This window comes from Macrobrachium nipponense, chromosome 19 (assembly GCF_015104395.2).
Source record: "Macrobrachium nipponense isolate FS-2020 chromosome 19, ASM1510439v2, whole genome shotgun sequence".
Classification (NCBI taxonomy): domain Eukaryota; kingdom Metazoa; phylum Arthropoda; class Malacostraca; order Decapoda; family Palaemonidae; genus Macrobrachium; species Macrobrachium nipponense.
The window spans coordinates 66,743,151-66,766,808 of NC_061088.1; the positions used below are offsets into that span (position 1 = coordinate 66,743,151).

Sequence of the window (23,658 nt, forward strand, 5' to 3'; positions counted from 1 at the left end):
CCCTTGCCGACCTCAACCATGAACAAAGTTAAATAGTCGATTGAGTTGTCTCGGTAAAATTAAGCCTATAAGAGCATTTTATTTGTGCCCACCCCGTCACAGTCATTGTGTGTCTTTTGATAGCTATACTTTATTTATTAAATGTCATTTCAGTGATGGCTCAGGAATGATTTACAGTTTGTTAAAACCACCAACCAAATTGAGAATATTATGGATATATGTAATCTCGTTCTATTTGATTTGCTTTTGAAACCAAAAATATACAGACATGTTTACTAAATTATGATCAATCCATCGAGTACAAAATTCGAAGAATCTAGAATTGATTGCGATGTTATATAAATTATAAGTTAAACATTTGAGATAATACGTTCTCTTAGCTAGGCCAGGTGGTCCACGGAAAACCAGCCCAGCTGAGGATGACGCCATTATCAGGGCCGCTCGAGAGCAACCCTTAACCAACGCCGAGGAGCTCTTGATGGAGCGACATAAGGCGGGAAGGCTTGATTTTGCCCAACATCATGCTGATAAGGGTTTGGACTTTTGGGGCAGGGTCATCTTTACTAACGAGAAGTGCTTCTCGTCCACATCGCATGGGAAGCTGCATTGTTGGCGAACAAATAGAACTCGGTATGATAAGGAAAATCGTTACTTGCATCAATTATCAAGTGCATTTTTCTTTATATTAAATATTAATCTTCAGATTTTGTTCCACGGAAGTGGACTGTCAAAATATACAAAGGGAGTTAACATAAATAAGAGTGCTATTTCTGAGATAAATATTAGGTAAGGGACAGTGGCATCATTTGCTCTTTCTCCTCATATATAATATATTAAATAAATAATTACACAATAGAATTCTTTCAGTGTTGTTCATCACTGAGAATTTAAATTCTCCAAAGGTATATATTTATATAATATATATAATATATATATATATATATATATATATATATATATATATATATATATATTTTATATTATACACCCCATTTTTTTCGTTGAGGTGGTTCGATCTGGCCATGTCACCTGCAACATATGGGGCTGGGTGTGTCTGCATGGTATGGGTGATGTGTTCCGTATCGAGGGACGATTTACAGCAGCTAAGTATGTTGAGCTGCTGAAAACCTCCTTCTTGCCTTCGTTACGAGAAAGGAATTTTCCCTTCCCACCAGAGCCCATCCTGTTCACACTGCTCACGTTGTTCAAGAGTGGTTTGCCAGACAGGATAACCTGATTCTTCTTGAATGGCCGTGCAAAGGAGCAGATATGAATGTGATTGAACACGTGTGGGCCCAGATGGTGAACACATGGAAAATGGAACATGAGAGAACACAGCAACTCATGGCTCACATCAACTCTGTGGAAAATTTGTAGACGAGACTGCAGAAAATTTTCAACCTTGTTCATTCGATGCCCGACAGATTGAGGGAAGTGACTGAGAGAGAGGGTGGATGGTCAAGGTATTAGATTGTATAATATGTTATATTTTTTGTAATAGGACCTAAAATGTTCTCATTTTGTTCTCACTAGTTATTTGATTATATGTTTTAATAAACATAATTCACAAAAAGTTTTATTATAACCATGATATTCTTGATATAATGTTCGAAGTATCTGTAAAAGAAAATGGCATAATGCCTCCATACAATATTGAGAGTATTGCAGTAAACTTTCCTACTTACTCAGGCCCCACATGTTTTTGATGTCTTCCTAATCACCGTTTCTTGTTAACAGCATTGAATTATAGAACTGAGTGACTCGCTGAGCACTGTTATCATAAGTTCTGACTTTACCCGCTCGAAAAGCTCGACCGTGTGGACGGGGCCTTACCTGTATACTTTGTTCTCTGTGGTGTAGCCGATACAGATATGATACTTCGCCACTTATTTTCGCTTATTAGCTTCTTGAAGTCTATTAAAATAGTTTCCATTATTTGAAATGTAATGCTTTATATCCTACTGATATTTTCAATGTACCTTTGGTGTAAAACCTAAGTTATATGAACAAGAGTAAAAATGTGGCATATTTTTTGGCCGTCGTTGACGTTTCTGAGTATAGGGGTCATATGCTCTGTGGGACATTTTAAAAGGTAACTGTCAATTCAGTAGATGATACTCTCTTTATGTCAGCCACTATAAGGAAAGACCAAATGACTTCACCTATCACCTGAGGTCAACGAAATATATAGTCTATAATATATCAGTGCATACATAATTTGAGAAAAAACAACAGTTAACCCTTAAAATGTCAACTACATCATATGACGTGTTGCAGAAGTCGTCCCACACATGTTGTTTACGTCATGTGACGTTCTTAAATTTTTTATTTTGTGCGCCTTCATAGCTTATTGTATTGATATTGGTTCTGTACTACTTAGTGCCTTATTAGAGGTCTTGCTGGCCGTTTGCACTGCTCGTCTTCCATTTGTATGAACTGCGCGGGGAGGGGAGGTAAGGGTGGCCTAGGAGGTTGTCAGAAACGTCAAACTAGCTAATCCTGTGTGGCAAAGGATTAGTGGCGATAATTTTTTGCCTCACACCTTCGATTTTGATGATAGTATATCAGGAATAATGTTTTTTTTTTATTCTTTTAATAATTCTATAATGGAACTGACTGTAGAGAGATCCAATCGTTAATTTCATGTTATGAAATGGGGTAATATATCAAGCGAACACTCAAGGGAACAAGAGTTTATGACATTACAGTATCAGAGATGAGAAATTTCTTTGCTTTGGTTATGATTATGAGTATTGTCAGGAAGGGCAATCTTCGATATCATTGGGTCACTGATCCTCTCCTGAATACACTAATGACATATCAGAACTGCATACTGAGCGCAGGGGTTTTTCTTATCACTAAGTTAGCTAGTATAGCTGAGAGAGAGATATATATAAGTTAGCTAGTAAAAGAGAGAGAGAGAGAGAGAGAGAGAGAGAGAGAGAGAGAGAGAGAGAGAGAGAGAGAGAGAGAGGAAACGCACTGCAACCAATGCTGTAAACTTGGCTTACGTGATAAGGTTAAAATATCCTGTTATGATGTTCGTGATTTTCCGGCGCAATACCCAATATAACAACTTTTAAAAATGTTGATCAATTTTAAGTATTGTGTAATGAATATGACCGATATATAATAATAAACACGGTTGTAAGATAACGTCTTGGCCGAAAGTTAAATGGAACCTTAATAAACAAACTTATATTACAAGTGAGACAACAATCTTCATTACAACGATATAAACTGCTCAGATTTTTTTTTACTCCGTGTGTGTGTGTGTGTGTGTCTTTCTCCAACCATTCCTAATAACTCCGCCCACCAAACGAACTCCAGAACTTATTGGTGGAACTCTTGTTAGCAGAGAAGGGGTTCTCCCCCCCATCTCCCTCAGTAAACACTGTTACCATGTAATTTTTCGAAGTCTCGTAAGACGGTGTACCAGGGAAACCTGTGTCCAACTGTACGTCCAACTGTGGCTAAAAAAAAACATTTTGTTCCTTGCACGTGCAGTCTGGTTATGCACATGACGCCACCCACCCTCATGTGCCGTGTGGGGCCACTTGTATTTGAATTATGGCAGTTGATCAAGAAGCACAAAACGTTTAGCCATGTTGGACGCACATGATGGATTTGGTGGGGATTTAGCCTAAGGGACCCCAAATCTTAAATTATTGGTTCCTCAAAGACATCAATAAACTCACTAGCACAAGCCTTAATCAGTCTCTGAACAGTTGATGATTGATGATACCTGCACTTCAACAGCATCAAAGTCAAATTCACAAGCCACAGGGACACAGAGAGAAATCCTTAGGGAGCAGAGGAATGGTTGACTCCACTTTGTGCCAAGGTGCCTGACACCAAAGAATTATCTGCACTGGAAACAAAGCCCTCCTGACTATTCACACCATCCTGCACTGACATCAAGGAAACAGGAGGCAAAACCAAAATTCTTGAAGGAACCAACTTCAAAAATCTTGGCTGAAGGTGAAATACTCCAGTCTGCTCTGGTATTGAGACAGTAGCAAACAAATAAGGATTTTCTCAACTAACAGGTGAATACACCGAACCTCGGTGCTGAAAGGACAACAGAAAAAACCTAATAGAGACTTGAGAACACCTAAAAGATGTTTGAGAATTCCTAAAGAGACTCAGGAGTACCTAAAAGCAGCTCGAGAATACTTCGAATCCTGCCTCGGAGACTGGCAAGCAGCCTGAGGAGGCGCCCACGATGCAGAATGTGGTTGAAGAATAGGCCTAAAATGCTCAGGAGAAGCCCAAGTTGATATCTGAGAAGAGAAGTAACTACAGTAGAAGCTCCTAATTCTCCGAGAAGCAGGGAAACTAGCACCGTCTTACAAGGCAGGTGTCTTACTCTTTGGGCCGTATCCAGAAATCATACGACGGTTCTTTGTATGCGATCGTCATGGTCTTGCCGTATCCAGAAACCACACGAACATACGCAGGCCATCGCATTTAACAATGTAATTTTGGAACGATAGTGAGGGAGGCGTCGCATGGGTACCCCCTTGCGATGGCAGAATTGAAAGAATGTAAACTTCAACTCTGCATTAAAATACATTTGCCAAAGTGACTCATCTACAATGTCTATCGAAAATATGAAACAATTTGTGGTAAAAAGACCTGAATAACAGCACAACAAAGGTTTTGAAAGGTACACTTTTAAGAAGTCTTTGCCTGCCGACAACAGATGAGTTCGAGCTCACCATAACATAAACAAGCAGTCAGTCACCCTTATTGGAATTCTTTTTCTTCAAAGTAGGCTTTGTTGACGTGTTTAGAGTTTCCTTTTCAATACAAAATGACGTTTTTAATTGGTATATTTAATGTGTTAATGTTATATTAGCCAAGAAAGTTAAAATCAGGGCAGCCACTTGAAGCTCACAAGTAGGCTGGCGATGCAAGCGTGAAATTCCGCGTAGGCTGTTTTTAGTAAATTAGAAAGTATGGTGCAGTGTAAGTGACTAGGCTAGGTTGCATGTGATAATAAAATGAGATTGCCCAAGCCTTTTAAAAAAAGTAAGAAGCTACTACCATTAGGGATGGATTGCCGATGGCTTTCACAGTAAATTGCGTAGGTACAAGCCAAATTACTGATTTCTGACAAGGCAATATAAAATTCTAGTTCAGTTACAGAATTGATAAATTAATTAAGGAATTTCCAGTATTTCCTGTAGGTTAACAGCTAGATACCAATCCCATCTTAGAGTGCTGTGTTCCTTTCCTACCCTGGGCTTCACCCCCCTGGACCCCCAACTGACTTAAACATGCATCTGTAAGTAAACTAGAATTTTACCAATTGCCATTTCCTAGCCTATTGAATATAAAAATATGTCATGTGGAGGATGATTCATTTTGCAGAGACCTATACTATTGGGTGATGTAATTTTAGTGATAGGCATACTTGAGAAATACTGTACAAACAACCAGTACAATGAAGGCTGTTACAAATTTTTTTTTTTACATAAAGCTAATTTGGAGGATGTGGAAATGCATTTTCTTGACTGGGTAATTTAGAATTCTTTATTTTTGGGGGGAAGGCCAAAGGTATATCTCATGGCTTAGAGCTCATTGCCCACTATTTCTGTGAAGTTTTAAGATCAACAGCATTGAAAACACATAAAAAAAGTTATTGAAATTTTTATTTTTCTCTTGTTAAGATGAGGTGCAAAATTATAAAAAATTTACACAATTTATATTCTTATGATTATAGTTATAAAATTGCTTCAGTTTATTGTCACCCTCCCCATTCCTTAACTCCTTCAAGAGGTGGGGATGGATTAGATTAGGGACCAGTAGCTGGCGCCTATCCAGTAGTGGTTCTGGTCTCGTGAGTCAGCTGCTGGTTCAACAAATTTTATTAATCCCTTTTTTCCCTTTGTTTTTTCCTTCTTACTTCCTTTCTCTTTCTTGTACAGTGGCGTAGCCAGACATTTGTCAAGAGGGGGACCAGCTGGGGGCAAGGCTTCTGGTGAGGGTGGGGCAATCACTTTATCCATTACTATGTTATGGGCCTTTTCATTTTACTGTCATTAGATATAAAAGAATAATAAATGATATGTAGTTACAGTTGATTAAAAGAGCTTGAGATTTTCAGGGTAAAATGTTATTGTTCTATTTTACCATTTCTTTTAATTTTTTTTTTATACTTGATCTCCAGTGGGGGTGGGGGGGCAAAGGTAGCCAAAGGGGGTCAGTTGCCCCCCCTCTAGTTACACCACTGTTGTTATCTGTTTTGGCTGTGCTTTCCACATTCTTACTCTATGTGTTTTATTCTTCCCTTTGTTGCTTGGCTTATAGCCAAAAGCTCATGCAGCCTGCCAGAAAATATCCAAATTGTGGGTCAGCCACAAACTCACATTGCAGTTTGGTTTCAGAATGGATGAATATTTGGAAGATTTGCTTGAAATAGAAGAAATTGCAGAATGGGAAGAAATGATCAACAGGCAGAGGCGGCAACGCAAAAAACGAATAGATCCTCTTCTGTATTATTCAGAAAAGGAGTTTCAACAGCGATACAGACTTTCAAAGGAACTGTTCACTGAATTGTTAGAGAGAATAGAACCTCAGTTACCTAATTCACTGGACCAAAGAGGTTGGTATATCCAAGGCACTTCTGTATATATTATGTATGTATTGAACATTAGAAACACTATTTATTCCACTTTTCCTTACTTTTTTTTTAAATGTAGGGAAAACATTTCAAATTTCCATTCTGTTTTAATGTATGTTCGATATGAAATTTTTGTCAAAAGCCAAGCACAGAAAACCAGTTGACATTTAACACCAGAAAAATTAATAAGCATAAGAATAAGGAAGCACAAGGTCAAAATGAACTCTAGAAAGAGGAAAAGTAAAAAATAAAAGGGCCTAGAAAAACTATCTGCACCAGCAGCTGATGCTTGAAGCTAGATCTGACAGCAACTCTATGAATCAGGCACCAGTTACTGGTCCCTAAGCCTCCCCCCTCCCCCACAGAATGCTTATGTTAGATTACCTTACTTTGCCTTCATGGTAAATTGCGGATTAGGTGCATCTAGGCTATATTACTATTTCCCTTCAGAATTTCAGCATTTCCTCATTTATGCCTTCCACTTCAGCTGCCTTTTCAAAGTTCACTCTTCTACTGCCTTTTTAAACCTCCCTCCTCTAAATAGGTCTTGCATTTTCAGCATTCTTCCTGTCTCATCTATGCAAGTAATCACAGGACTTTTAGTAGCTAGTATTGATTTTATATTGTAGTTTTTTTTTTCCTTTTTATACATACGAAATCCTCACTTTTTCCTAGGCTGCTTTCCCTATTGGTACCCTTGGGTTTATAGCTACTTGCTATCTAATCGGGGTGACAGTCAAGCTAGTAATAATACTGCTATTCTAATAATAACAATAATAATCAGTGTTTTTTCCTGGACAGTTTTTTTTTTTAATTTTTTTCATATTACTCCTTCAATCTTTTATGAATTTAACAAACTAATTTCCTTTTTCCAGCTTGAACTGTTTTCCTTCCTGTTGTGTTCAGACATATACTTTGCTACTTTAGTTATGAAAAGTTTGGTTGATGGCAGTAATAATGATGCAGTACATTACAGTTGAGTTTTTCTTTTATTTCTTTACAAGGACAACGAATTTCTCCATGCAATCAATTTTTGGTAACCTTAAGGTACATGGCTACTGGAAATTTCCAGTTGACGTTGGGAGATTGTTCAGATATGGCCCAGAGTAGTGTGTCGAGGTGCCTTAAGGATGTTTGCGCTGCTGTTGCCACCCTTGCACAAGAATTTATCAAATTCCCAACTCCACAGGATGAGAACAAAATGATGATGGAGTTTTCACAAATAGCTGGAATGCCTGGTGTGATAGGCTGTGTAGATGGTACTCATATACCTATAAAGAGTCCTGGAGGTCCTAATGCAGAATTGTACAGGTGCAGAAAAATTTTTTTTTCTATAAATGTCATGGTTGTATGCGATGCTTCTTTGAGGTTCACTAATGTAATTGTAAATTGGCCAGGCAGTGCTCATGACTCCAGAATATTTTCTTCTTCAAGACTAGCACAGAGCCTAGAGTCTGGTATGTACAGAGGTTTTTTGTTGGGGGACAGTGGTTATCCATGCCGTCCTTATATAATGACACCATTTCTTGCTCCCAATACACATAAACAAAGACATTATAATGTTGCGCACATCAGAACTCGCAATCTTATAGAGCGCGCCATAGGACTGCTTAAAAAAAGGTTTGCAGTGTTATCAATACCGGTCAGAACAAAGTTGAATAATACTAAGAACATAATAATTGCTTGTGCAGTCCTTCATAATTGTGCAATAACAAACAGAATACCTCTACAGGATGAAGAAAATCTTGAATTGGATCCTGGTGAACCTGATGTGGGTATCATTGAAAGAGCTGACAATATCCAAGGAGCTCAACGTAGAGCCCACATTGTTGACAGTTTTTTTTTTAGTTTAAGTAGATTATGTATTTATTTTCTGTTAATTAGGTTTAAAGTAGTGCAAGGAACCCCCGGTTCTGGTAATTTGCACTTTAATAATAAATCTATAATCTTATTACTTGCATTATTGAAGAACCATTTTAAATTTTGAATTGAATAAAGTGACAACACATTAACCCGAGAATGCTTTTGTCAGAGCTAACAGCTGTATGTGCTAGGTAAATTGAACATGATACCAAGAAAATGAAAATACACTTCTTATTGACTTAATGAAATATGAAAATATAACTTGCATGTTTGCCTTTAAAAAGGTACACTAATGGATTTATTATATTTATTTTCTGGTTCATCCTGAAAAAAAATATTCAATGGCAAAAGCAATCTATGGTTAAAAAGAGGTAATTCATTCTAGATTACTAGGACTAACTGAAAGGATAAAGGATAAATACTATTTTTTAACATAAGAAAAGATTTATTCAGGAACTCTTACCATAGTTGTCAATCTGACACCCTGAGAAAGACAAGACTTGTACTTGCAAGATGAAAATGGTGATAAAATAAATTTGAATAAAACTTGTGATTCAGGTTGAATCATAGCTATCTGGACCTGTGGTTCAGGTCAAATCATAACAGCATTATTTAGACCTTTACTTATGATGTCTAATATACATTATTCAGAAACATTGGTTTATATCATAACGTGCTGCCAACGCAAGAGCCAGTCCTGCAGAAGGCGAGGGCAATCTTTAAGTAAGTATATCATAAAAATATGGCAAAAGTAATAAGATTGACAATAAAATATTATACTAGCCCTAATAATTTCTAAACTAATTAATTGATAAATTATCCTGTTAGTACATATTATCCCTATCACAGCATAGGCTACCAATTTTGAAAATATAATTTCGAAGTAAACCTTGTAATGTATGATACTCGATACCTAATTTCACTGAACATCAGATTCATCAAAATAATATAATACTTAATATCAAGATGCAAATGGACATATATGATACTCAATACCTAATTTCACTTAACATCAGATTCATTAAAGCACTATTATATAATACCTAATATCACAATGCAAATGGACATAGCATACAAACTAAAAAATGAATATTTGGAAGTATACATTGTACTGTTTGGTATCAATTAAGTAACTTACAAATAGGAACACCTGATTCATGAGAGCACCTTCATATACCATAGGTATAAAATAAAATATATAATAACACTACATCACAGCAAAGAAAAATATGAAATGGGGTTGGTTTGGTTTATGGAATTTAGGCATAATGCCAATCAATGGGGCAACTATGGCCATTCAGCATTACAGAAATGATTAAGTTAATTGCTGACCATATGATGAAACCTTCATTTAACAAACACACCTATCAGTGGAGTCATTTTTCTCTCCTAAAAGCAAAAACAACTTGATCTATGGAAATAACACCTACTGTAACCCTAGCAATAAGGCTAAATTCCATAAACCAACCAACAACCAATACCTACTTTATTCATATGAGTTGCGCATTGCTTCATAGGCAGATTTTGCACTGTCAAGGAAAGCATTTAAGTTAGCAAACACAGTCATTGTTGATGAGTGCATTTCATCCACAAATTCATTCATATTGTTAATTAATTTCACCTTTAGTTCATGCTCTTTTTTGGCCATTATGTGTTGCTCCTTTTCATTTTCCATTCTAAGATGATGCAGTTCCTCTTGTCTTTCCCTACACTTGATGTATGCATCGTCTAACTTCAATTTTTTGGGTGAAGAATGTGCTTCCTCTGTGGGTGTAGAAGACCGAGGTATTGGAGATACATCCCGTGATGTATTGCGCAATTTTGGTGAAGTTCTGCCTGGAGTTACAATAGGCGTTGAAGGACGGGAAGTTTCATGGGGAACTATGGGTTTAAAAATTAAGTGTTCCATTGAAGATAGTGATGATGTAGCTGACCGATTAAGGAATGTGGATCTTGATTCATGATTAGACGAAACACCACTTTCTGATTGTGCTGAGGTTGAAGGCAAATGAGAGGTTGAAGGCAGTGGCTCCGTAATACCTGAAAATAGTGCTGAGGTTGAAGGCAGTGTCTCTGTAATACCTGAAAATATTAGGTAAAATAAATAATTGATCTACAGCACCTTAGATGTAAATCTCTTCTGCAGTACTTCTAAACTGAGTATACAAGTGCTGGAACCTTTAGGGTCATACAGCATTGAAATGTTATCTTAAACCCAGTCATCATTAATAAAAACATAACCATTTTGCTTTCCCCCCAAGCCACTACAAACTTTTCAGACAGGTAGAGAGTAATGGCCATAAAAAATTTTAAGGTTCACTATTTTATAAATTTCATTCTTGAAAACATCAGAGTACTTACTTATTTTAACATCATGTATGGGCTCTCCTGTTTCATCAACTGGATGAAATGTTTCTAAAACGTCTTTATCCATGACCAATTCTTCTGTCATCAGCGATGCAGCTATCACAAACTCTCTGAGTGGTTCGAAGATCTGGTGGAGGACCACCACCAGTTCTGCATAGCGTTTTCTTGACAGCAGCATCTTCCTGCTTCACTCTAGTAAAAAAAATATATATTAGAATAAAAATATGTTTTCCCATTGGTTTTCTAATATATTCTAACAACTGACTTTAAAAATAGATTGTAATAAAATTTAAAAATATAACAAAAAGCCTACCATCCTGTGTACTTCTCTTCCACCTCCAGAATAATGAGTTAAAACGTCTGTCGCATGATTGAATTCAAAAGAAAAGTCATTTGAGCATTTACACAAGTATTAATGAGCACTTAAGAAAATAATGTGACCTTTATGTAGCTGGAAATGTGGGCTGCACATTATAAAGCATAATAAGGGAAACAACCAAGTGGCCTAGCTGATCCAGTCATGCCCGCTTGTTGATCCACCCTCTGAAAAAGTACGTTAACACGTCCTGACACTGGAGATGGGCACCAGTCATGTATCATCGGTGGTGGGAGCAACACCTCAAGACCTCTACTCTCCTTTCGAAGTAAGCAAAAGTACTTTTTCGGAGAGTGGATCAACAAGCGGGCAAGAGTGGATCACCTAGTCCACTCGGTTTTTTCCCCTAATACCACTTGAGTTAATGTAGCCTAGCCTGAGCAGTTCACATAGCTGCTACAGTCTGTCGTAGCCAAGACTGGTAGGCATTGTTGTGCAGTCTTCAGGCTCCAGACATGCTAGCCTACATGTGAACTCAATTTAAAAAAAAAAAAAAAAAAAAAAAAAAAAAAAAAAAAAAAGGGGGGGGGTGGGGGGGGGGGGGGGCTAGCCTATTTCAGGTGTTGCCTACTCCAAATCTTTTGACCACCTGCAGACAAGAGCCAAGATCTCAAATGTTGGCTTAATCTTTTAAAAACAATAACTGGGACCAGTTTGCAAGCTGGTTTCACACGTTAGGGTAAAAAAGTATTCATACTTCGGAAAATCTCATATAGCTACCCATAAGAAAAATAGCCGAAGTTTTACCATCAATTTTTACAGTAATAAACTGGCTGTAAGCTAATGAATGTTTAATTTATTTGCAAATCCACCCATTAAAAATACGATAAAACTGCTGTGTGCTCTAGCCCTTCTATCCACCAGGAAATTGTAAGATCCTCCACATAGGTATTCTAAACCTAAATTAGAATATTACCCAAATTTCCTATGATAGACATTAAAAATCCATATCAAATTATACAAACCTAATGCCTGATACACCAACTGCTTTTGTAATAAGCTAGACATTACTAACCTAACCTTTCCTAGAGCACCCCTCACACCCCCTATGATTTGGTTAGCATAGCCTTACCCAACCTATTCTACTATGCTCCATTCTATTTATTTGAAGATAATATATTTATATAATATAATAACTTTAGATGATAAAAATGGTGTTTCCCTTGGATTAGCTACGCTAGGCTAGCCTGATGTGAGTAGTGCTAACAATTGAACAAGCAGCACTGGCCTAGGCCTTTCATAGCATAATTATCTTTTAACTAACTAACAGTTTACAAACCATTTTGCCCCCAGCTGCCTAAATTTGCTCTGACTACAATTGCAAAACAAAAATGCATCCTTACTTGCGTTTTACGTGGTCGAAACAGCGCTTGACCTGCTTTGATGACCGTGGAGGTTGGTCTGGATACATGGCGTTGAACTTCAATGTAATTTCTTGCCATGCCTGACGTTTCCTTTCCAAAGTTCTACTTCCCGTCGATCGGTCGTTGATAACACTCTCATGTTCCTTTCCATCAAATTAAGTCAGCATTAAACGCTGAGAATCAGCTACAGGGAGTGCACGCTCCATATTCCGGTATCTTCGTATCTTGGTGAGTTGCGTAGATTGCTTGCGGTAACTGTTTGTTCAGATTTCCACGCCAAATCAGTACAGCCAATATCAAGTTTACAAAATATACTACAGATATGTAGTATCTTTTTATAATAAATAGTAAAGACATAAAGCCATTTTAATTTAACATTATGATAATAAAAGAAATTGTCTATGATTTGATACAGCCATGTAATCATCGATTCCAGTCATTTCATTCCCAGTAATCGCATATGTTGGTAAGACTGTTTAACCAGTGAGGCAATGCAATGGGAGTTGGGCCGTCGTACGATTTCTGGATACCACGACAACCCTTCGTTTGAGACTATACTACGGCGATCGCCTTCGTATTGACAAATGCGATCGTATGATTTCTGGATACGGCCCTTAGTCCTAACCTCACTTTGTGTCCTATATGTAGTTAGAAGAATCTTTTCATATTCCTATCTGATTTTCACATCTGCTTATACTTCAATTAAATATTCATCATATTTAGTAGCTGATCAACCAACGCACTGATCTAGTAATTGTTGTTCCTACATATAAAACATTGCATTGATTTGTGACTGTCATAAACTGAAGAGTAAAGCCAGGTATGCACCCTCTTAACTTACAGGATGGAAATGACTTGTCTCTTCTCTGTGGAAGATCCAATATAGTGACAAATCTAAAACACAAGAGAAACCAAACTAAATTCAGATAACAATCTAATCAACAAAATTGCATGAATACTCTCCAATACATCCTCACAGGCCGACAACAAAGAATAACTGAATGGAAAACTATTGACCTTCAAACCACCTGAAAAGGATGGGTAAATAGACTGTTCTAACAAAACGATCCCATTTTTTTTCACTATCGTCCTCCCGCCTGATGAGGGAATACATCTATCACAATAGAGAGGTAAGATTAATTTTAAAAATTAAGAATGTATAATTAGTTGTTCATAAAATAAACCTCCTCCTTGACGTAATCTATTCCAAACCCAACTCGTGGGATTTTGCCATAACTGATTGGGGCACAAGTGTAAGAAACCCACCTGTCAAGACTAAGATCATGGGAACATTAATATCCTTCTTTTATCTGTAATGATAGCATTCTAACTTCCCCTGGATTCCAATTAAAAAACCCAAAGACCGTTCTGCTGGACTAAAAGAAACCTTCTGAACTGCAGATCTTATTCTTAAACTTATCTACAACACTAAAAGCAAGTACAGTAGCACTAACTAAACTCAAACAGACTGTCTCTTGAACAGTACACTATGTAGTATATATGTATGCCCTATAAAAAATAAGTCCATTGAAGAAGCTGTGGTTTCCTCCCAGTGATCATTAGGCTCACAAAATAGCCCAATGATCTTTTGAAAGGTACATTCCAACTCAGCCTGAAAAGTTTCAGAAGAACAGAACCGTCAAGTCCTGGCAGATTACCCAAAAGCAAGAACTGGGTCTTCTTCAAAAAGAGACTGACGCACAAGTCTGCTGTGAGCACTCTAGGGACAGTGGACACAAACAGTCAGACTTGGTGGTACTGATCACTGAACCATGAATTAAGTTGACTTGTGAATGAAACAATTTGCTCCAAACCATGGTCCACATTCCTATAGTATAGACTTTTATATGATCAACTAAAACCATACCAGAAAAGGTTACTGACAAACATTCACATGCACTACTGGGCACACACATCAGAAGTTTGAGCACATTCAGCCATTTAGCACTTACTTCAGTGAAAAAAAAGGAGTTTGAGTGGTTGAACAGCATGTTAAAACTTTGTCTTACTTTTCTAGATGTTTTATATTAACTAACATTCTTTAGTTTGCCTTAGTTTGTTAAACACAGTATGTATACCCTTTAGGTTCTAAGTTTTCTTCCTCCAAAACCTTTCTTTTTTTTTCCTTGGAGTTACTGTTCCAATTTATGATTCTTGGTCTGTTTGTTCTCAGAATCCTGTTTTTGGTCTCTTGGAGCTGACTGAGGTGACTTTGGGAGTCCCTGTACCTTGGTATAGGAGTCTGAATCTGGCCTTTGTGTTAATAAGACCTCTCTGGGATTACAGCAAGTTAACTCTGAATTTCTGGAAGAATTTTCCCTATATTGAGCTGAAAGCTGAAGTTGTCTAAAACAATTCTGTTTTTCTACTTGCTGTAGCCTCGCAACAGTATTTGCTGAGGGACAAGAGTCCATTGTGTTGTGGACCCTGAAGTATTGAGGGGCAAGCCCTTCCCACCTTATGGCTCGTCTGTGGACCCTGAAGTATTGAGGGACAAGCTCTTCTCACCTTACGGCTCTTGTTTGTAGACACTGAAGTATTAAGGGACAAGCACTTCCCACTTTATTTTTCCCCTGTTGCCGTGCCCTAGGGACCAGCAGTGTTGGCTTACTCCAGGAGGGTCACCGTCAAGGTTTAGACTTAGTGGCCACCATGTTTGTTAGGGAATATTTATTAAGTTTTGTAAACTGTTAGGGTTCTTTCTGGCTAACAGTTTCTCACCCATTCAGAAACCCCTCATCACTTGGTATGTATGTTTTTTTTTTTTTTAATTCTATCATTAACGGTGTAAGTCATTTGCTTGGAATATTATTGTTCACTTTTCATTGAGTGACTGATGTTCACTTTTTATCGTATTTTCAGAGGTTCTGTTACTCTTTCCTACCTTTAAAATTTTTTTTAATAAACTTTAGCAGTTTTGTTTTACCTTTGGTATTAGTTATGCCTCACTATTAATATTCATTTACTTATTAATTATTTATCATTTGTTTTGAATACAAATTTTACATTTTTCGCAAATCCTTCTTTAGTCCTGTGAGTGTGTTGAACAACTGAAGGTATAGCCAGCAACAAAACCGGCTTCGCCCCACCAAACCTGGCTCTGAGAGATCGTGCCCTTCTTGCCCTGAAAGGTGGCCTTCTTTCAAACAACAGTACATAGGTAGAATGGTTCGAATGGGAGGAGGAGGGAAATTGCGGTAATATGGCAGACAAATACAATAACGAATCAAATATATGGACAGAGAGAGAGAGAGAGAGAGAGAGAGAGAGAGAGAGAGAGATGAGAGAGGAAGAGGAGAGAGAGAGAGAGAATTTTTATTCCTTTTAGTTAATAATCTGATGGATATATTTGAGACCTTCTGCTTTAAGACAAATGTTATAGTATATATATATATATATATATATATATATATATATATATATTATATATATATATATGTGTGTGTGTGTGTGTGTATGTGTGTGTGCGTGTGTGTATAACTGAATCACGAAAATTTGGAATGTGATAAATCTGTAAATAAAGGTATAAGCCACGAAGAAATGATAAACAAAGGAATTTCTGCAAGATCTTTCGACTCAACGTCCTTTACTCAGCAAAGTAAAGGACGTTGAGTCGAAAGATCTTGCAGGAACTCCGTTGTTCATCTTTCCTTCGTGGCTTATACCTTTATATTATATATATATATATATATAGATATATGTAAATAGTATCTATATGTATATATTATATATCATTCGAGCTACAAATGTCCTTTAATATCTAAATTCACTCTACCTCGGAATTTATATATTTCATATATGTACCAAAGGGGAATTTTTTAGTTGATAATATTTCGTCCCCCCATGGGATCGAACCACCGTCCAAGTGGACGGGAACGAAATCAGGACAGACAGTGACACTATCCCATCAGCCAACAGATAGCGTCATTGTCTGTCCTGATTTCGTTCCCATCCACTTGGACGGGGGGTTCGATCCCATGGGGGGACGAAATTATTATCAACTAAAAAATTACCCTTCGGTACATATATGAAAATATATCAATTCCGAGGGTAGAGTGAATTTAGATATTAAAGGACATTTTTAGCTCGAATGATATATAAATGAATCACGGTTCGATGTGATAATTATTCATATATAAATATATATATATATATATATATATATATATATATATATATATATATATATATATACAATATAATTTTCGTTAAAAGCAATTGCTGTAGTGGCATCAATAAGTTTCTTGTAGGTCTCTTCATTGATGCCACAAAAGCAATTGCTTCTAACGAAAATTGTCTAAGAGAAAAACTAAGCCCTAAAAGTATATAATTAAACGATATGTAATATATACATAATATACTACATATATATATATATCTATATATATATATATATATATATATATATATATATATATATATATATATATATATATATATGTATGTATATATATGAAAATAATGTATATATACTTATATATGGATGTGTTGGTATATATATATAGAATATAATATATATTTATATATCTGTTTTATATATATATATATCTATATATCTATATATATCTCCATATATATATCTATATAATATATATAGATATGTTACGCCACTGGGACTATTGCCACTGGGAAAACTACCACTGGGAAAATTGCCCATCTTGGAATATCATCACCGGGAATATTGCCGTCCACTGACATATTTAAAAACACATTAAATGTGACTGCATTTAATTGATAATAGTTAACAATAATATGGATGGCAAAGAAAACAAAATAAAAAGTCAATAGTTTATTTTAAAATAGACGTTTGAAAAATGGCACTGTAAAGTGCACAGTTTATAACCAAAAGCAATAATTCCAAAAAAAAAGAAAAAAATTAGAATGGTACTTGTTTCCATTAAAAATATGATTGTTATAAGCAATAAAATTTAAATTCTTAATTTTATCATCCAAATTACTATATTTTAGGACTATATTTCTAGTCTTGCATTCAGGTCTTTGTATACATTGTATCTTGAGGCCTGGCCCTAGGCCTGCTGCAGTTTTAAGTCTTAATGAAGTGTTATGCTGTTATTTACCTTGTTATCAATAAGTTCTTAAACCCCCAAGTATCAGCTGAAGTTGATCTGCCAGAACACTAAAAGGTAGTAAGGTGTTATTTTTCCATTATCATTTTTAACCTAAAAGAATACTTCAGATTCACAATACATTATAGTTTATAATGTAAACTGTACCTACTAGCTCATCTACAAGTAAATTTAACCAACTAGCTGGGCCACAAGAGAACTTAACAAACTAGCTGGTCGGCAAGTAAATTTTATCAACTAGCTGGTCTACCAGGGTTAAGGTAGCCTACCATAGCCTAACCTTAGCTTAGCAATAGTAGCCTAACTTGGCAACCTTCAGGAATAGTTTATTGTTTTCATCTGCCCCTCTCCACAGCCCAAGTCTTGGTAGTTATGAAAATAAGTTATACTTACAAGCTAGCCTACCTTAGACTGTACAATGTAAATAAGCACATTGAGTTATAGGTCAGTATAACTTTGGATTGTGACATTGCTTTATATATGTACCTCCTAGTAATAATTGTAGTTGAAGATGTTCAAATAGCTTTTATGTCACGGTTCGGATACCTTGATTTAGTTCTGTAAAGTGCATACAGTGTCCTCTCCCCTGAATCACAACTGTATAAATATGAATTCATGCAGATTGTAATTAAATTTACACTGTAATTAAACCAATAGTTTCTCTTATAAGATCTGTGTGTAGCCCCAAATATACCTTAAAAATGGCTGCAGGTCAGTGCAGGAAGCCTGTCGTTAATAAGTGTGACATGTGAGATTCAGAAATGATTTTTGTGAAATTTATGTTTAAGATTTCCTGACAAGAACAAGGAGCAAGACCACTACCTTACTTGGGTTAAAAACTGCAGAGGGGATAAAAAGCCAAACTGTGGATCACACAATTAGGAGCCCTTCATAAATTACGAAACTCCTTAAGGGGGTTGGAGGGGGTATAGTGAAGTCTTATGAGTTACAGAAGGACAAAAGAAAGAGAATAAAAATTCTTAAATAGACTGTCATTATATTTTAGTAATACTGACAAATGGTATTTAATTTTTTTATAATTATATGTTTAACAAATATCACAAACTTAACCCTTGTTTGTACGTGAATCTTTTCTGCTATAAGTATTACATGACATAGAATAATATGATAAACTCATCCATTTTCTAGACTTAGAAAAATATTACAAATCAAATCAATCCTCTTCTAATCTTAGGCATAGTCTACTTTGTGTATTATGATAAACTCAAAGAAAATACCGCAGATACTCTCTCTCTCTCTCTCTGATAAGTTGTATGTATGTGTGTATGTATGTGTGTATGTATGTATATATATAGATGGAGAAAATATAAAAAAAATCCTTAATTGAAGGCATTATACACGAAAAAAGTTATGGTAAAAACATTAGATTTCCTGGTCCAAACGGAGTGATTTCACATATATACCAATACACTGTTTTTCTGCGCTAAATTACAATGCATATCTCTCTCTCTCACTATTCCTTAATACTATAAGATTACGCTTGTCACTGCAAAGCCTTGAACGTAAATGAAGGAAAATATTAAGGATTTCCGACATTCGGGGCAAGATGAGAGAGAGAGAGAGAGAGAGAGAGAGAGAAGAGAGAGAAGAGAGAGAGAGAGGAGAGATAGAGAGAGAGAGAGAGAGAGAGAGAGAGAGAGGAGAGAGAGAGATTATTTCAGCAAAATATAACACCAAGAAACCCAAAGACATTATCCAAATCTTTCAAATACTTCCTGATATATTTTGACAATCGAAATACCCTCTCGTGATATATAGAAACTCAATGAAGAATCGAGAAAGAGGAGTGTGTTTAAGAACTGGGAATGGCCTCTGCAGATATGGATTCCAGTTTGAAGAAAATATGGCCTTGTGGCCTCGGCAGCAGCTGTTGTTCGGACGTTGTTGTCCACATGAACAGCGATTTACTGAGAGAAGTCTGACGCAGGAATAGTCATCTGTTTGCTGTAGCGGCCTATTCACTGGCGAGGTTGGAGATCTCTGATATGACGGAGCTGAAGAGCCCAAGGAAAAGGAACTGGACTATGGAGCAGAGAACTTGGGGCCTTGGCCAATAGACATCCAATCCAGCAGGTGAACGTTGATGTAATAAATCGTCAGTTGCAAGCAGAGGTCGTAACTACTGATGAATGGCGTTTGGATATCAGGGTGTTGCAGGATCACTTCATGTGGGTTTGCAACAGCAGGCCTGGCGAGAGAGGGCCCACTTCGCGTTCCCCCCAGAGGCTGAAACGTTGTTTCTGAAGAAGGAGAACGATAAAGAGGGAGAAACAACAGCTGGAAAACAAGATCCTCAAGATCACAGAAGAAAATCGCCAAATGAAGTATAACACAAAGGAAATTGGGCAGAAAAACGATGCATTGTGTGAGGGATCTGTCTGTGCAGTTAGCAAAGGCAAACCGCCAGCTTCAAAGGTCTGAGAAGCTCCTACGACAGAAGGAGAAAGCAAGCAGCTCAGGACTGAATAGGCATCGCGGATGGCGAGGCTCATCCAGGAACAAAATGACGCGACCGAGGCAGCGCGCATCCGAGAGGAGACACCTCGAGCTCAGGTTCTAGGGCCTGCTGAAGGAAGTGGAAGTCCTCACGAAGGAAATGCGTCAACTCCAGTGTGACCTTAAGGTGGCGGAACTCAAGAGGGTGAAAGGCTTCCCAAGTCCTCAAGAATCCCAACGGGAAAGCGCCCTTCAAGACAGACATGGAAGAGGACGAACGAACGAACACCTTATCTCCGTCTGTCTCCAAGGAAGGAGGAAGACTTCGAAATCGAGAAGAGACGAGTCGAAACCTCCGGCAGTTTCTCAAACCAACCTTCCGCTTCAAGCTCTTTTACTCACCCTCCTCGAAAGAGTCTGCCATCAAACACAACAAGGAATAAAAACAAGTTTTTGGAGGAAACCAAATGTCTGGTACATATAAGGAATCCTCCAAAATGTCAAAACAACATAGTTCAAGCTGTCAGAGGACCGTCCACAAACAAGTTTTTGTTCAAAAGGAAGTTAAAAAGCATGTAACACCACGTCAGGAAATTCTCAATCTATATATATTCAGAAATTCTCAATATATATAAATTCAGAGTTATAGCAATAACACCACGTCAGGGAAATTCTCAATCTATATATATTCAGAAATTCTCAATATATATAAATTCAGAGTTGGAGCGATAACACCACGTCACGAAATTCTCAATCTATATATATTCAAAAATTCTCAATATATATAAATTCAGAGTTGGAGCGATAACACCACTCAGGAATTCTCAATCTATATATATTCAGAAATTCTCAAAAAATATATATAAAATCAGAGTTTAGCGATAACACCATCAGATTCTCATCTATATATATTCAAATTTAATTTTCCTTTTCAATTTAATAAATTCAAGACAGTTCATAGCGATAACACCACCGTCAGGGAAATTCTCAATCTATATATATTGCAGATTTCTCGGAAATTATATAAATATTAAATTCAGAGTTGGAGTACGATAACACCAAGTCGGAAATTCTCAATCTGGATATATTTCATAAAATTCTCATATATATAAATTCAGAGTTGGAGCAATAACACCAACGTCAGAAATTCTCATCTATATATTATTTCATAAATTCTAATATATATAAATTCAGAGTTTGGAGCGATAACACCTCAAGTCAGCAAATGCTCAATCTATATAATATTCAGAAATTCTCAATATATAAATTCAGAGTTGGAGCATACACCACGTCAGGAAATTCTCAAGTCTATATATATTCAGAAATAAACTCAATCATTATATTAAATTCATTTGAGTTTTAGCGATAACACCAAGTCAGGAAATTCTCATCTATATATCGAAATTCTCAATATATAGAAATTCGGGGGAAATCAATCAATATATATCAGTTAGTTGGAGCGATAACACCACTCATTGGAAATTCTCAATCTATATATTATTGCATAAATTCTCAATATATATACATTCATAGTTTATAGCGATACAACCCACAATCAGGAAATTAATCTCAATCTATATATATTCAGAAATTCTCAACTATGATATAAATTCAGAGTTGGAGCGATAACCCACTCAGAGAGTCTCAATCTATATTATCAGAAATTATCAATATGTATAATTCTTGTTATAGCGATAACACCACGTCGTAAATTTCCAATCCATATATATTCACAAATTCTCAATCTATATCTATTCAAATTCTCAATATATATAATTCATAGTTATAGCGATCACACCACGCAAGAATTCTCAATCTTATATATTCAGAAATTCTCAATATTATAACTTCGAGTTTATAGTCTAGCACCAGTCAGACTTCCATCTAATATATATTCGAATTCTCAATGTATTTAATTCAGTTATAGCGATAACACCACGTCAATTCTCATCTATTATGATTCAGATTCTCATAATATATATATCTTCAGAGTGGAGCGATAATACCAAGTCAAGAAATTCCTCAATCTATATATATTCAGAAATTCTCAATATATATAAATTGCTGAGTTGGATGTGATAAACCAACCAAGGTCAGGAAATCCTCAATCTATATATAGATTCAGAAATTTTCTCAATATATATAAAGTTATTTCAGAGGTTGGAGTGATAACCCCACCCACGTCAAGAAATTCTCAATCTATATATATTCAAGAAACTTCTCAATATATATAAATTCAAGAGGTTTGGAGGATGCTACCCCACGTCAGAAATTCTCAATTCTATATAGTATATTCATAAATTCTCAATAATAAATTCAGAATTCTAGTTGGAGTTGATAACCACCGAGTCAGGAAATTTCTCAATCTATATATATTACAGAAAATTCTCTTTAATTTATAAAATTCAGAGTTATAGCCAATAAAATCAAGTCAGGAAATGCTCAATCCTATCTATATTCAGAAATTATCAACATATAAAATTAAATTCCAGAGTTGGAGTGTGATAAACACCACATCAGGAAATTGCTTCCATCTATATATAGCCCAGCAAATTTTGAATATATATAAATTCATGAGTTGGTGTGATAACACCACGTCAGGGAAATTGCTACAATCTATATTATTATTCCAGAAATTCTCAATATATATAAACTTCAGAGGTTGGTTGCGATAACCCACCACGTCAGGAATTCCTCAATCTATATATATTCAAAAGAAATTCTCAATAATATTAAATTCAGAGTTTATAGGCGATAACACCAACGTCAGGAAAGATTCCTCAAATCTATATATATTCAGAAATTTTCTCAATATATATAAAAATTCAGAGTTATAGCGATAAACCACCACGTCAGGAAATTCTTCAATCTATTATATTCTTAAGAAATTCTTCCAATCAATATTAAATTCAGGAGAGTTCTTTATAGCGAATAACAACCACGTCAAGGAAATTCTCAATCTATATAATATTCAGAAATTCTCAATACTATAAAATTAAATTCGGAGTTTATAGGCGATAAAACTCCCGTCAGGAAATTATTCTCAATGCTTATATATTATCATAAATTCTTCAATATATATAAATTCAGTTCATAAGCGATAACACCAAGGTAAGGAAATTCTCAACTTCTATATATAATTATTCAGAATTCTCAATTATATAGAAAAAAAAATTTCAGGGGAGTTGGAGCAACTGAACACCACGTCATAAATTGTCTCAATCTATATATAATTCATAAATTCTCAAATATATAAATTAAATTTCGTTTATAGCGATTAAACCAACCAAGTCAGGAAATCTCTCAATCTATATATATAATTCAGAAATTCTAACAATATCTATAAATTCATAGTTTATAGCGGAAAACACCAACGTCAGGAAATTCTTAATCTATATTATATTCAAAAGAAATTCTCAATAATATATAAATTCAGAGTTGGAGTTGATAACCACCGCAAGTCAGAAATTCTCAATCCCTATATATATTCAGAATCTTCATAATATATAAAATTCC

At 35.9% G+C, this 23,658-nt stretch overlaps 3 protein-coding genes across 3 annotated transcripts in view; 1 reads left to right on the forward strand and 2 right to left on the reverse strand.

Annotated features, from left to right (window-relative positions):
- Positions 1–23,658, reverse strand: part of LOC135217893 (uncharacterized) — a gene marked incomplete at its 3' end in the record, with an annotated part of 656,594 nt that overhangs the window by 596,181 nt on the left and 36,755 nt on the right.
- LOC135217883 (putative nuclease HARBI1) lies at positions 4,485–8,665 on the forward strand. Its single transcript, XM_064253910.1, has 3 exons — positions 4,485–4,773; positions 6,393–6,610; positions 7,633–8,665. Exons 2-3 carry the CDS (start codon positions 6,394–6,396, stop codon positions 8,613–8,615), a joined length of 1,200 nt encoding a protein of 399 aa, XP_064109980.1. The 5' UTR covers positions 4,485–4,773; position 6,393; the 3' UTR covers positions 8,616–8,665.
- On the reverse strand, positions 8,901–10,962 carry LOC135217886 (uncharacterized). The gene is made up of 2 exons (XM_064253922.1): positions 10,853–10,962; positions 8,901–10,573 (listed from the first exon to the last, which is right to left on the reverse strand). Exons 1-2 carry the CDS (start codon positions 10,941–10,943, stop codon positions 9,978–9,980), a joined length of 687 nt encoding a protein of 228 aa, XP_064109992.1. The 5' UTR covers positions 10,944–10,962; the 3' UTR covers positions 8,901–9,977.

Coding starts and splice junctions, on each gene's coding strand:
- LOC135217883 (XM_064253910.1), top strand. CDS start 6,394: ATGGATGAATATTTGGAAGATTTGCTTGAAATAGAAGAAATTGCAGAA. Junction 6,611..7,632: donor TAATTCACTGGACCAAAGAG/GTTGGTATATCC, acceptor TTTCTTTACAAG/GACAACGAATTTCTCCATGC.
- LOC135217886 (XM_064253922.1), bottom strand. CDS start 10,943: ATGACAGAAGAATTGGTCATGGATAAAGACGTTTTAGAAACATTTCAT. Junction 10,574..10,852: donor CATACATGATGTTAAAATAA/GTAAGTACTCTG, acceptor TAATATTTTCAG/GTATTACAGAGACACTGCCT.